Source organism: Helicoverpa armigera, chromosome 20, assembly GCF_030705265.1.
Source record: "Helicoverpa armigera isolate CAAS_96S chromosome 20, ASM3070526v1, whole genome shotgun sequence".
In the NCBI taxonomy this organism is placed as follows: Eukaryota; Metazoa; Arthropoda; class Insecta; order Lepidoptera; family Noctuidae; genus Helicoverpa; species Helicoverpa armigera.
In genome coordinates, this window is record NC_087139.1 from 9363339 (window position 1) to 9378445 (window position 15107).

A 15107-nucleotide genomic window follows, 5' to 3' on the forward strand; every position below is an offset into this window, starting at 1 on the left:
TATTTATTTTCAATTAACTTTATACGAAATGATTAGTTCCAGTTCCAGCACACGATTTCATAATAGATTTAGTAGCAAGGTCATGATTCCTCCTTCTTCAGTCCACGACCTTGATCAATTTCCTTTGAAGTTTATAAACTATTTAATTTCTAAATAAATATGGCGGCGATTTATGTGTTTCGATGACAGCTCCGAGTCTACGAAATATAGATAGATGGTCAACACTAATAAATCGTCTAAGAACGGACAAAACATTGGGAACTAATCGCTCGAGCAATGATTGACGCACAACAAAACACCGCCTAATCCATAACAAAAATAAACGTAACGTCACAACAGAAAAGGAAACCGACAATACAGGAATTCTTCAAAAAATCTCATGACGAACAGATCATTCACCGGCACAGACACAACATGCAGACTTGTCTAAAAATAAAATAGGAATCACGGCCGTCCACAGCGACTCACGAATTATTACCATTTCGCGCGGCAAACGACTCGACTGCCGCGAATATTTTCTTCATAAAACTTGTGATTTTTAAAATTATGAGTATCGAGCGGCGATCGTGTGTGAGCCAGGCTCCGCACGTGACCAAGCGCCTGCTGGCAATCATCGTGCTTCTGACGGGCCTGCTGTGCATGTTCGGAGGTAAGACACATAAATTATAATGTAATGGCAATAACACAAATGCTGGCCAATGTGCGGATGATTAAATAATGTGACCGTTGTGTGAAGTTGTTTACGACCGGCAGTTCGGTTGGTAGTTGTTTCCGGGGCAAGTTCAAAAGGTTTTAGGTTACTGAAACTATGCAGATTCTATGCTTGTAATACAGATAGGTATATCAACATGCAACGTCAGACACGTTGCATTTTGAGTAGGTAGGCCTCCGTATCTAAAAACATGCGTTACTTTATATCTTTGCTCAACACTAAATTCTTTCTTGTTAGGTATTATAAGTACCTAGTAGAATAGGTAGGTACTTGTTGATAAAAGTTGCTAAAGTGAAAATGGAATTTAAAATGCGGCAAAAATACTCAATTGGACATGGTCATTATGGTAATCTTCAATTTTCATCTTGCGATATTTTTCATGGTATTTTTATATGCTCTAGTGTTATAAATCGGATTAATAAGAATATTGATTCTGTCTGTTACGCTGTTGTACAAACTTACAATAGAATAGATTTGACTTGATTTGACTTTGAAACTCGTGTTGTTTTTTTTTCGCGCTTCTTTTGCGCAGGTAACGAAGGCAAAAGACGACAACGGCAATATTGCCGTTGTCGTCAACTAAGCTTGGGGAAGGACGAATAGTCGTCCTTCCCCAAGCTTAGTTTACCTGGGAAAGTAAATTAAGAAGGAAATTAGTATTTATTATCTTACCTTTCCCGGCATCGTAGGGTACAGTTTTGTCTCTCCAATTACGAAAGGATGGGAAACAAAAAAAACTGAACACGACTGTACCGCTTAGGTGCTCTGAAACTGAAAGTTCAGAGTTTATTGCAAATGCCTAGCCGTTTGGCTGAGAACGATAGATAAAAATAACATTATTTTCGTTAAAAGGGGAAAATAGAAATTATCTTCATTACTTCAAGGTTTTAAAATTGTGCGTTGTAAATAGTGTTGCCCGCAGGTTTTCCAAAATTCCCTTTCTTTTTTATTAAATGTTTCAAGTCTAAATTGCGGCTAGGTATGAAATCATAATCTAGTCTGACTGTATTATTTTCCAAGCAAATGTAAGCTTTTTTCACTTTCTTGGTAAAATAGCTGTACCGGATTTTTAATTGGATGTTCGAAGGCATTTATTCGGCACGCGGGTCAAATCATTTGAAAGGCAGACAGGTTGTGTTTTAATAAATGTGCTTCTTAATTAATAGAGACGAACTCGTCCAATTGGTGATGTGCCAGTTTTATGGCTAGCTATAAATAGGATACTTTCGTTAATTGCTTAGCATAAATACTCTTGATACCCAGAACCTTTTTTGTTTATTTTAATAATATTTGCATCCATCCAATATAGTTGTTTCCACAATGTTTTATCCCTTATACCGTTTCCAAAGTTCCCATTTCACAAATCCAAACATTACTTCTCCTCACACGACAAGATTCTGATGACAGACTTTTCTTACAGGCTACTTACTGGGTCGAATGGCTCGCATAGAACCAAGGAAAAGCAACGAGATCCTGACATACAATTTGACGGTCCTAGCAGATACCATCTACAAAAAGGCCAAACGGATACCGCCTAAACTAATACACCAGAACGATCCAGATAAAATTCAGATTAAATTGTTAGAAATATTCAACTGCACTCATATTCCCGTGTCGCTGAATAAATATTGTTAGGGAGAATTCTTGGGCTGTAGAAATGACTGAGGCTGTTTCCGAAATATAGGTACTGGTTTATTCCAACGGATGATTTGTAACAAATTATATAATTAAACGGCGCGCGACGCGTACAATTTTCACAGCTGATCGGTAAGGTGTGTGTGCGGCCCGCGATCCTCGTACGTGGCTGCCCCCCGCGCCGCGCTGTCCCCCCTCCGATGCCATCGCCGGTGGCGCCTCCATCGACGTCGTTCCTATGTTCTAGAGGTTTCCGAACATCCTGCCCGGGTTGAAACATCGTCTTCAATAGGTAAAGGACATATGTTGTTGAAGGCCCTTGTGATGTTGCCCTTCTTGGTTTTGATTTCCGCCACCCTCGTGATGCCGTCAGCACCAGGAAACACCTTGACGATACGGCCTAATAGCCAATGTAGTGGTGGTTGCGTTTTCTCTCTGATCAGAACTAACTGATTCAGCTTAATTTCGCCTGTGGACGCATGCCATCTGGTTCTCTGCTGCAACATGACAACATATTCATGACTGAATCGGTTCCAAAAGTGTTGCCGTAGATGCTCAATTCTTTTGTAGCGGTCCAATCGAGTGATGTTGACGGAGTGTACCTGCGGCTGAGAAACGGATATTAGCGGTCGTCCAATTAAAAGTGCGAAGGAGTGAGAGCGGTAAGGTCGTCAGGAGACGAAGAAAGAGCAACAAGGGGACGGGAATTTAATATAGCCTCAATTTGGACTAGGTATGTGTTCATCTCCTCATATGTTAGATGAGAAGAATGAACAATGGTTTTTAAGTGTCTTTTTGTAGACTTAACGGCGGCCTCTGTTATACCATTAAAATGTGGACTATAAGGAGGAGTAAAGCTAAACTTTATCGCTTCTTGTGCAAAATAGGTTTCTAAATTTGAATTAGCCAAGAATTGTGCAAGCTCATTAAATACGCCCACAAAAGCTGTGCCGTTATCAGAGAGGATACTGTGTGGTTTACCCCGACGAGCAACGAATCTCTTTAACGCGGCAAGATAGGCGTCTTTGGTGAGATCCGTCACAAGCTCCAGATGAACAGCCTTTACTGCCAAACAGACGAACACACAGATATAGGATTTAATGAGTCTGGCACCTCTGCCTTTACGGTCAGCTATCAGCATTGGTCCGGCGTAGTCGACACTACAATTATAAAACGGAAATTCAAGCTGTGTCCTCGTGCGTGGTAGCTGACCCATGACTGGTTGCACCGCTTGACACCTAAATCTGAAACATTTGACACATTCTCTGAATGTACCTTTAGATAAATTTCTACCTCCTAAAGGCCAGTAAGTTTGACGAATGTGTGATAAAAGAAGTTGTGGCCCTGCATGCATAAGCTTAAGATGTTCACAACGAAATAATATTTTCGTAATGTGATGTTTACTATCTAGCAATATTGGATGTTTTGTGTCGTAACTGTAGTTAGCGTTATCTAACCTGCCACCTACGCGAATTACACCTCGATCATCCATAAATGGAGACAGTGAAGCAAGCCTATTTTTGCTGGATAGTGGCCTTTTTAAACTAAGTGTTTTGTATTCGTCAGAAAACATTTCCATTTGACTAAAACGTAACATAACAGTAAATGCTTCATTTAATTCATCACAGGATAAATGACCACACAACCTGCTGTTAGGATTTTTTAAATTAAAAATGAACCTAAGTACATAAGCGAAAATACGTTTTAATTTGTTTATGTTAGATTTATTACTAATCAAACGACTGATAACTGATTGAGTTGATTGACAGTTATCTACTAAATGAACTTTAAATTCAGGTATGTCGGAATTAGAACCCGTATTTGGCATTTTAGGCCAACGATCTTCGCCTAATTTTAAAAACTCTGGGCCCGACCACCACAATTTACAGGTGCCGATTTGATCGGCCCTCAGCCCGCGAGATATGAAGTCGGCCGGGTTCTCTTTCGACGACACGTATCTCCAAGAATTTTCCCCGGTACTTTCTTGTATCTCACTGACACGGTTACGAACAAAAGGCTTTAATTTATTCGGCGATGCAGATAACCAACAGAGAACTATCGTCGAATCACACCAATAATAACACTTATTTATTTTAATAGTTAGTGAGTCTACTACCTTTGCACTCAGTCTTGCTCCCAACAAGGCCCCGCACAGTTCAAGACGGGGTATGGTTGTATGTTTAATGGGAGCTACCTTATTTTTCGAAGTTAAAAGGTGAACGGTTATAGTATCATCATTATTTAGGCAACGAACGTACACACATGCCCCATAGGCACACTCGGATGCATCTGTAAAAATGTGCAACTCAATTATTTTATGATTAACACTAAATGCATGCCGTGGTATGTTTAAATTATTCAAACACGATAACGTAGTGACGAATGACGACCAACATTCTTGAGTGTCACGAGAAACCGGTTCGTCCCACGAACATTTTTCTAACCATAATTTTGCATTGTTATCTTTGCCAATACGACACACGGCCCTACTAGCCCTAATGGGTCAAAGATTTGACTAATGCAAGATAAAATGTAACGTTTAGTTATTTTATTAGTTGGAGGTAGATTTATAGAAAAGTTAACTGATCTAAATCGCGAACCCAGTTTAAGCCCAATACTTTAGCAGTGTTATGAGATTGATTACGATTTAAATCCAGAATGTTATTATCATTCTGATCAAGGGATGACAACATAGCCTTCATCACTTGTGGGCTATTAGATTGCCATTTTCTTAATTTGAATTGAGCTGATGCTAAAATCGAACTCACCTCCTTGCATAACAGTATGGTTGCTGACTCAGTGTCACTGCCTCCCAAATAATCATCAACGTACATGTCCCGTTGTATAGCTTGCTTTACGTCATCATTAGACGCCTGTGAAGCGAGACTTACGAGTGCCTTTGTCGCTAAGTATGGTGCCGAAGCGGTGCCATAAGTAACTGTATTAAGAACAAAGGTTTTAAGCGGTTCATGTTGATTAAATCTAAATAGGATTTTTTGTAAAGAGCGTTGAGATTTATTTAAATCTATAGCTCTATACATTTTCTCTACATCTCCTGATACAACGTATCTATGTTTTCGAAAACGAAGTAAAATAGAATAAAGATCGTCCTGTACAGTCGGACCGATCATTTGTAGGTGATTTAAAGAAATACCTGAAGTCGTCACAGCTGACGCGTCAAAGACAACTCTTAATTTAGTTGTAGTACTTTGCTCGCGCGTAACACCGTGATGTGGTAAATAGTAACTTATGTTATCATTTGAGTTACTAACTTCAGACATATGCCCTAATTGCAAGTACTCGTGCATAAAATCGATATACCTACCTTTGAATAAGGGATCACGTTCAAACCTACGTTCGAGCGAAAGAAATCGAACTTTCGCCATTTGGTATGAGTCACCTAAAACATCTGGTGACTGTTTAAATGGCATTTTAACAATAAAACGCCCGTCTTCGCCACGAGTAGTAGTGCGTAAAAAATGTTCCTCACATGCACGTTCCTCGGCTGACAACGAATGTTTTTCTGATATTGAATCTAGTTCCCAAAACCGAGTGAGTTCAGGTTTTATTTCCTGCACAAAATTACACACTGGTTGGTCACGGGATGGACTAGGTTGCGCAATAAACCCAGAAATAAGCCATCCTAATTTAGATTCGTATAACCTAGGTTGACATTTGCCTAGATTTATTGTGTTAGTACCTAAAATATTCCAGAACTGTTCAGCACCTAGTAAAATGTCTACGCTTGACGGTTTATAATAGTGAGGGTCAGCTAGACAGATGCCTGATGGAAGTGGAATAGTACTTATATCAATTAATGTCGATGGTAATGATTTGGTTATCTCTGGTAATACTAAACAATCAATTGTTGTTTTAAATTTACCCGAGTAAGATTCTAAGGTTAAGGAACAAGACTGTGTGCTTTTACAAGTTTGCTGGTTAATACCCGTTATTCTGGAGTTTACGTTACGTTTAAGTGAACCCAGCTTACCACACAGCTCCTTAGTTATAAAGTTTGCGGTACTGCCGTTGTCCAGCAGCACCCTCGCTACGTGGCTGCGGCCGCTGCTGTCGCGCACCTTCACCCTCGCTGTGGAAAGCAATACGGTGGACGAAGTAGTATTCTGTATAGCTTTGGCAGTTAAAGTAACATTATCTGTTATTTGACTACTGGTAGTCGGCTCGCTGTCTTTGTCTACGTGTAACAGTGTATTATGTTTTGCCTTACAATACTTGCACCGAGCCCACAATTTGCATTTTTGTTCGGAATGGCCCGGGTTTAAACAGTTAAGACAAACCTTGTATTCTTTAGCCTTCTGATTACGAACATCTGACGTCAGTTTTCGAAAACTATCACACTTAAATAAAACATGACTTTGTTTGCACATTGGACAATTTGAGCTCGAAACCTTATTTGAAATATTATTATTATCAGTTGATGTTATGGCAAAACTTTTTTGCTTATTTGATTTATTGTTTGAGGTCTTGTTTTTAATAGCTTCAGAGTCCTCAACTGATTCCAACAAGTCTGCCCTGTTATTTAAAAAAGTTAAAAATTTAGACAATGTAGGTGCCTCGGATAACGTATTTCTAAATTCTTCCCAATGAACGTAAGTTTTAGTATCTAATTTGTGAGCCATTATATAAATAATTAAGGTGTCCCAGTGCTGCGTCGGTTGTCCTAAAATTGTTAAAGCTCTGAGATTTTTTGTAGTACTATCGACTAAATGACGTACTGCTTTACTGGACTCCTTTTCTATTTGATCGACATTAAATAACGATTGAACATGATTATTTACCAAAAGACGATTATTATTGTAACGTTTCGTCAATAAATCCCAGGCGATGCTGTAGTTACCAGAATTAAAATCCAAGCTTCTAATAATTAAGGCAGCAGCACCCTTTAACGAGGACCTCAGATAATGAAATTTACTTATGTCATCCAACAATGTGTTCTTGTGTATAAGAGAATCAAACGTGTCTCTAAACTCGAGCCAATGCTGATAGCTTCCATCAAAATGTGGTAAACTAATCTGTGGTAATTTCACAACACTATGTTTCGACTGTGTGGCGTCATTATTATCTGAAGCTTGTACGGAACTCACCAACACGCTGGCTCTTCGCTCGCTATGCTGACGTCGCACCTCGCGCGCCGATGACACCAAGGAGAAGTATTGGTTTTGAAAGGCTTCGCGATCAGCCAATGCCTCGGCGGAGTCCTCCATCAGCAGCTCGATATCCCCCTGTATTTTATCATAGTCATTGTATAATAAATCCATTTTATCAAGTCGGGTTTCCAGTTCTGTTACTTGTAAATCACTTAATCGTGAACAAGAAAGGACTACATTTAAATAATTGCTGAAAAGCGTAAGTTTAGCTTTACAGCTTGCACGTTTCTTAACTAATTCTTTAAGTTTAGAGTCCATTATTCAAATAAATAATAATTACGTTAATTCGTAACTAATGAGCAAGCACTGCGTTGAATAAATTGCAAAGCGACAGATGTTGACCTTGAGTGAATTAGCGGTCAAGCTAACACGTATCCGTGTAAACAGGTTTCTTATTTTGCCTGCTACTAATTATGCAGCGATGCACCTACAATAATAGGCTTGAGCGATAACCAGGCTTGAAATATGTGCAACGAAATGAATGCGATGACTAATAAATATGGGGAAAAAAAATGGAACAGATTTAAATGGCCAACAAAGCGGGAAGAATTTAAGAAGTGATAAAGGGCAATGATTAATTGGAACGACACACTATTTACCGATCCGTAGCCACAGTTATCCGTTCTCGTCGATATATTTCTTGGAGACGTGTGCGCCACGTTGGTTTTTTCCTGCGCTGCAAAATCGCCACGCACGCGTCACTGCACGCCTGCCTCCGTTGTTTTTTCTTTCTTGCGAAGGACCACTTTGTTAGGGAGAATTCTTGGGCTGTAGAAATGACTGAGGCTGTTTCCGAAATATAGGTACTGGTTTATTCCAACGGATGATTTGTAACAAATTATATAATTAAACGGCGCGCGACGCGTACAATTTTCACAGCTGATCGGTAAGGTGTGTGTGCGGCCCGCGATCCTCGTACGTGGCTGCCCCCCGCGCCGCGCTGTCCCCCCTCCGATGCCATCGCCGGTGGCGCCTCCATCGACGTCGTTCCTATGTTCTAGAGGTTTCCGAACAAATATAATTTGGCAGAGTTCGTCAAGAATTCTATAAATTATCAAGTGACGAAATTGATGAAATCTGTTAATAATGCTTCCGTTTATTTGGACAGTCTTAGCTGACATTGGTTAATAAAGGTTTAGATTTATTACTAATTTGGAATGTTATATTTTTAACGAAGTAAAAACCGTGTTTCAATTTTATGTATAATATTAGATTACGTTAAATCTATCCATGATGGGGTGTAACCATGATTTAACAAAGCAATTTTTATTGATACCGCTCTATGCAGGTATTTCTTTAATTTCAAAATCATAATAATACCAAAAACAGATCGTGGTTAGGCCTCAGCAATAAATGTGACCAAATTTAAAATATTATGTTTGGACTGTTTTTAGTTAGCTCATAAATTAAGTTCTTTGATTTATGCCAGTTTTGTGATGTTGATCGTCAAACTATTTTGTAACTGGTGTAATACCTACTACTTATCTTGTTACAATATTATTGGATATTAAGTAACTTATTAAGAGCCGCTGGCGGCTGGCTGGGTTTTTTTATTTTGTGTTGATTTTTTTACGTCATCGCATTGCATTGAATTATTGCGTGTCTCCTTAGTGTTCAAATGAAAAGGAAGATGCGGAATGTGCTAATAATAATTAATAAAACCCGTACTTTATTGCTAATTCAACAGAAGTTGAGTATCCGAAGTATTTTATTTTATTGGCTTAACAATTATTTTATGCTTTCTTAAACTTGTTCATATTAGGTACCTACATACCGCGCATTTTTTTTGTAAAAAAATATATTTAATTCTATTATTTCTGATACATGTTATTGTTACTGAGCACTGCTTGCCCGACTAACCTTACATAAATAACACAAGCTGTGAATAAATATTACTACACATCTCTAAATGGGTTTTTTTTCTGATTGAGTTAATTTACCCTTTATATTGGTCTCTTTTATTTTCTGGCAATACATAGTTTACATTCTATGAAGAAAGACGAATATGAGAATAATAATTATAATCGTCAACTCGAGATGATCATGCTATGATTCCTTCATTATAATAAACATTTATAAATGTAATGTATGTTCAGGGAATAAAATTATAATCTAAAATATTTGACTTTGAACTTGTTTTTCCTTCATACATTTAAAAATTCGCGCGCATTGTGTGAATAAGGAACGCTCCGGGGGCGCTAGCTGGGCGTGATAATACGATGAATAGAAATATTTATGTTTACAGTTTTTGATTTAATTGAACATAAACATGACGAGCTACTTTTAAATTATTTTAACTTTCAAGCAAAAAACAGTAACCACGATAAATGTTTTATCACAAGTTTATGTTATGTATTGTCTGTGGGTCTTGTGCCTGATTGGCCAAATAATTTTTGACGTAAACAAACAACGAATCATAAAGAGGTATGCTATCAGTATCAACCAATGATATGACTCTCTACTTTTTGAGACATTGCGTTGGGTGAGGTTAGGCGCAGTGTTGCCAACTTAGTGGATTTTCCACTAATACTGGTGGTTTAAGTCCCCTATTTAGTGGCGAAATGTTGAAAGTACTGCGGGTCAAGTAGCGAAATGTAAGTTTTGTGGTACAACTTTAAGGAGTTACTATGGAGATTTGAAGTCTCACGGAATGTCAAAAAAGCATCTACAAAACAAAAAGGTGAACGACTACTATATAATTATATTAAGTACTCATTCATTGGTCAAATGCGTAACTAAACAATTTGTGAAACTACTACGCCGATTATAATTTGTGAAGAATTCGGATCGGGTCGGATGAATTGCTAAACAGATGTAATGCTTTGTCTGTTTTAATTTTCTATCGTTGCCGAGTTACATCTTTGGATGATGAAATTGTTTTAGGTTACAATAAAATATAAACAATATTTTTTTGTGGTGAATTTGGTGATTTTAAGTGTGGGATAAATTTTTGTTAGTGGTTTTCTGGTGGTTTTAAAAGTTGACTCTGGTGGTAAGCTTCTACAACTGTTGGCAACACTGGTTAGGCGTCATGCTGTAAGTTCCGGTCCGCCATTTTGGTCGGATAGTCAAGTCCATAGAGTATAGTAAATAGATTGGGGTCAAGTCGTTGGAGTGCGCTAAAATAGCGGCGGTGAATTTTGCAAACATTAGTGACATTAAATTAAGTTAGACAATGGTGCCGGTGAGTGATAGTTTTTGTGAATATTCTGCAAAGGTTTGGTCTATAAGTTAAGTGTCTTTATGAAATTCTGTCTCGTTACAGCAAACGAAGGTGTTCGTCGGTAGCCTGCCGCAGGGCTCGAAGCCCGAGGAGCTTCGGAAGCTGTTTGAGCGCTTCGGCGTCGTAACAGAATGCGACATAATGAATAGATGTGGATTCGTGCACATGCAAACTGAAGAGCAGGCTTCGGCGGCAATTCGCGCGCTCAATAATACGTCATTCAACGGCGGCGTCATCTCAGTAGAACGCGGGCGCATCAAAGAGCGAGGCCAGCGAGGAGGCCCAGGGGGCGGCGGCCGCGGCGGCGGCATGCGGGGCGGTATGCGAGGAGGGATGGACCGGCGCGGCGGTGGACCCATGCGCGGTGGGCCTCCGCCCCGCGACTCGCCCTACGCTCGCGAGCGGCCATCGCACCCGCGCGGACCGCCGCCCGGCGGGCCGCCACAGATGCAGCCGCGGCCGATGCCGTACGAGCGCGCGGAGCGGCCGCCGCCGCCGGCGTACGACGACCGCTACAACGGGTACGGCGGGGAGGACCGGCGCGGGTTCGCGCTGATGGAGCGTGGCGCGCGGGACCCGTACGCGGCGCCGGCGCCCATGTACGCGGAGGAGCGGCGCTACGAGGAGCTGGCGCCGCTGTACGCGGACGAGCGGCGCGCGTACGACGAGCGCGAGCTGCTGGAGCGGCGCATGCGGCCCGCGCCCGCCATGCCCTACGAGCGCCCGCTGCCGCCGCGCCCGCAGCCCATGCCCAACGGAGACATGTTCAGCAGGCGCTCCCCCATGTCAGTACACTCTCTAAATGTTTCAGTCTTGCAATAATGTCTATGATCGACTTGTTCAAACTATTTTGTAGTACTTATGATGAAGAGGTTTAGCTGACAGTCAGCACACATCATTCATACTCTGGTTGCCATGAAATGAAAAATTACATATTTTGTGCAAAATATGCCACAGTCTTATCTACGTGTAAAACAACATTGGTAGACTAAAATAATTCTAAATCATCATTTATCATTGTCGCCCCACAAGTTGCAGTTGATGACTCATGCAGTTTGTTTGTTAGAGTTCATTCAATGGCATTCTCAGAATTAATGCCTGTCTGTCTCTATAAATAGCTAGCTTTCAATTGGTTGCTATTTGAAAACTAAACACTTTTAAATTCTTCTTGAATTACAAACGCTGAGGTCTGATCATTTCTGTGACTCTCTGACCTCATTTATCTCCAGTCACCGTTGTATACCTAACATATTTGTAAAATTTAAAATTCATATTATTTTTATCCATTTTATTATGATACATACTAAAGCATTTTCCTTGTTTATGTTACACTACTTTGATTTCAAATTAAAGATGGGGAATGTTATGTGTTGTATGAATTAATTATATTTTCTTGTACTATTGCAGGCGAGGTGCAGCAGGCCCCGGTGGATACGACAGAGATCCCTACGCGCAGCAGTACCCGCCCATGGGACGGTAAGATCTTGCTCTCTATATCCAACACCTATGTAACAGACACAATACAGTATGCAGACATTCTTGTGCTTGAAGGTTGCTCAGGTTTGTTTACCTGTGGTGAGATAATGATGCAATCTATAGATTGTGTTATGCTTAGATTACATTGTCATTGAAAGTATTAAAATCTATTATCTGATATTATTTACTTGTCGGTCACTACTCATTCAATTTATTACATCTTGTTGAGTTACACCAATAAGGCCTTATTATAAATCCTTAAGGGGATTTGATTTGTAGTAAAATGCTAATTCCAATCTTGCTGACACCCTTTGTATTTCACAAGCATATACAACAAAATCATAATAAAGAACTTACACAGAGAATATGACTGATATGTACATACTTTTGACAGTTAAATATACAACACATACATTTTGGTCAAGATTATTTAAGTAAACAGGAAAACTGAGTAACCATTTCCAGAAACAAGAATGTTTGTACTACATAACTTATCTAGAATTAGGATGGTGAACTTTGTACCTGTCTGTATGGTTATTAACTAATTAATAAGGCCATGAAGCTAGCTTGAGGAAAAGAAACAAGACTATTTTAAATGGTTGTATTAACATGCAAGTGCTAAGTATAAATATTGCACGATAAAATCCGTAAAAGTAGTTTTATCTAAATGTCTAACATTCGCGTAAGTGTCAGAAATCAACATATAAATATTTTATAATTGATGCTCACTTCTTGGTGTTGTCATGCACCAACTTTAAAGTTCACCATCCTTGTGCTAGATATTTCTTTGAAACAAGTGTGAAGTATCATTCAGATTAACAAAGAAATCATCTGTCTACTTCCTACCGTCACACCAAAGAGTCACGGCTATATGGACCACGCCACGTTCGCGTCTTCCCAAATATTACTAAAGTCAACTAAAAAATATTTAAAATCTGCTAAAGTATTGTCGGACTTAGTACAAGTCTGTTCGTATAAACCTGGCATGTGTGTCGATCGACACTCGCTCCCAGACAACTGAGGACGCCACTTAGGTTGTAGTGAAGTGCGTAAGAGCTGGACGAGCGACACGGATCGTAGTCGTAGTGCGCGGAGTCGGTTCACTATGAGCTAAGCGGTGTGGTGTCGGCGGCGAGTGACTGGTTGTTGTTGTAGCGGGGGCGGCGCGGCGCGCGGTAGAGAGCTGAGCGGCATGGGCCCGCGCCGGTACTAGCGGCGCTAGCTTAGCGAGTAGTAGTTCCACGCGACACGAACAAATCAGTACCTAGTGCCGGGCGACGGTCGAACTAGCCGCTATACGCGCGAGCGTCCCGGACACGTAGCTTGTAAGTCCAGTACGAGTGAAAAATTATGTGAATCACTTTATATAATGTAATAAATGAGGGTTATATTAACGGAACGTTTTCATTTCACCCGCTGTTTGATGACATGCTCCATGTTACATGTATGAACGAATTAGTTTTATATAATTGATTGGATTTATTTCGCTAATGATAAGTCTAAATGTTAAGGTACATTCTGATTAAGTTGTATATTTTCATTTTAGATTAAATTCCTTAGAAGTAAACTTTTACTTTAATTACTCCAACCGGCACTAAACTCTTCATGCATGATACCCTTGAGATCTTTGGCTTCGAATACTGCTTCTCCTTGGTTGCGGTACTTCTGTTTAAATTGTGGTTTTATTGCAGGATGCCTTTATGTCGAGCGGTCGGCTCGGCTCAAACATATCTTACATTGGTCGTTCCAAATGTATGACTATTTGTAGCGAGTGATCCGTAGTGGGGTGCGTTCATTGTCATCTAGCGATCTCCTTAAACTTTGTCTCTTAAAAATATAAAACATCTGTCTTAAACTTGGAAAACGAACGATTCGTTTAGGCTGGTCAAAACCCCGTCTCTAAACCTGCAATCCAAATAACAAATAGAGTACTACTGTAACATAACGTCCACATAATTCGATGCGAACGCACCCCGAGCTGACTGCCGGCGCCTGAGTCCGGAGCGAGTGCCGCTTAGGGCGACATACCGGCTCTGCTAACATTACATAACGCTGTCGAACGGCGACATACCACAAAGTGCGTGCGAGTCCTTTCAGATAGTTAGATGCGGCATGACGATGACGAGCTTACGGCGGCGATGCGTAGTCGATGCTAAAGCGACGGCGTTACGCTGTATACGTTAGGCGACAACGACAGAAGACTCAGGAATGCGAAAAATTACAAATCGTAAGTACGGCTGAGACAAGCAGACGTTGACGGCGTGCGTTCAAGAGCCCCCGAGCTCGCAAGTCGATCTACCGATACCTATTTGTAAACAGAGCGTTATTCTTGTAATCAACGTTACACATCACTTCTAAATTTCGAGTATTTTTTGTTACGGAATCATTGCGCACGAATGTGTTCGCATCAATTCGGCTGGCGAGGCAATGATAATAGCCAGACCACGATAGTCGGCGTTGTAATGATTTAAATCTTCAATTAACTTCAGTCGTAAAAAAGTAACGTCACATCTACCATTTAGCTGTACTATATCATGCTCATACTGTTTCTGTGTTCCACAGGAGATGGGCGCCCGGATGAAGACATCAAGATAAAGCACATGGTGATCAAACTTGAAGAATGTCCTTGTGTCCCAGCTTTCCTGTAGGGATCAGTCGAACGTCCGGTGGTTTTATGATGAAAGTTAATAAACGTTTTTTTTTTCTAAAACTTTGTTTAATTTCCTCGAAATTTTTGTAACATACATTCACACATAATCATACTAGAGATAAAGAGCAATTACGCCGTATCACAGGGCCAGCTTTTTGGGAACTACGCTGTCGCTGTTTCATTGAGCATGACACTTAGCTCACTTTGATATTCCACTTGTGATAATAAGATATACCTATGGCT

At 40.2% G+C, this 15107-nt stretch overlaps 3 protein-coding genes and 1 long non-coding RNA gene across 5 annotated transcripts in view; 3 read left to right on the forward strand and 1 right to left on the reverse strand.

Annotated features, from left to right (window-relative positions):
• Positions 1-15107, forward strand: part of LOC110381946 (alanine--tRNA ligase, mitochondrial) — a 317119-nt gene that overhangs the window by 31640 nt on the left and 270372 nt on the right. The gene's annotated exons all lie outside the window — the stretch shown is intronic.
• On the forward strand, positions 78-9397 carry LOC110381948 (uncharacterized). Its single transcript, XM_064039929.1, has 3 exons — positions 78-649; positions 2133-2323; positions 8517-9397. Exons 1-3 carry the CDS (start codon positions 547-549, stop codon positions 8631-8633), a joined length of 411 nt encoding a protein of 136 aa, XP_063895999.1. The 5' UTR covers positions 78-546; the 3' UTR covers positions 8634-9397.
• LOC126053824 (uncharacterized) lies at positions 2383-8627 on the reverse strand. The gene is made up of 2 exons (XR_010277510.1): positions 7453-8627; positions 2383-2955 (listed from the first exon to the last, which is right to left on the reverse strand). It is a non-coding gene; the product is annotated as an uncharacterized LOC126053824 (long non-coding RNA).
• On the forward strand, positions 10536-14925 carry LOC110381949 (RNA-binding protein lark). 2 transcript variants are annotated; one of them, XM_049848869.2, is made up of 5 exons: positions 10536-10582; positions 10616-10699; positions 10781-11523; positions 12146-12214; positions 14777-14925. In XM_049848869.2, exons 2-5 carry the CDS (start codon positions 10691-10693, stop codon positions 14793-14795), a joined length of 840 nt encoding a protein of 279 aa, XP_049704826.1. In that variant the 5' UTR covers positions 10536-10582; positions 10616-10690; the 3' UTR covers positions 14796-14925. The 2 variants fall into 2 exon arrangements, with proteins under 2 accessions (XP_049704826.1, XP_049704825.1); XM_049848868.2 differs by lacking the exon at positions 14777-14925 and adding an exon at positions 13370-13781.

Excerpts from the sequence above, each read along its gene's own strand:
- LOC110381948 (XM_064039929.1), top strand. The coding sequence starts at position 547 with ATGAGTATCGAGCGGCGATCGTGTGTGAGCCAGGCTCCGCACGTGACC. Across the intron at positions 650-2,132 it reads CCTGCTGTGCATGTTCGGAG|GCTACTTACTGGGTCGAATG; the intron begins GTAAGACACATA and ends CTTTTCTTACAG. Across the intron at positions 2,324-8,516 it reads TCAACTGCACTCATATTCCC|AGGTTTCCGAACAAATATAA; the intron begins GTGTCGCTGAAT and ends CCTATGTTCTAG.
- LOC110381949 (XM_049848868.2), top strand. Across the intron at positions 11,524-12,145 it reads TTCAGCAGGCGCTCCCCCAT|GCGAGGTGCAGCAGGCCCCG; the intron begins GTCAGTACACTC and ends GTACTATTGCAG. Across the intron at positions 12,215-13,369 it reads CAGTACCCGCCCATGGGACG|CGGGGGCGGCGCGGCGCGCG; the intron begins GTAAGATCTTGC and ends TTGTTGTTGTAG.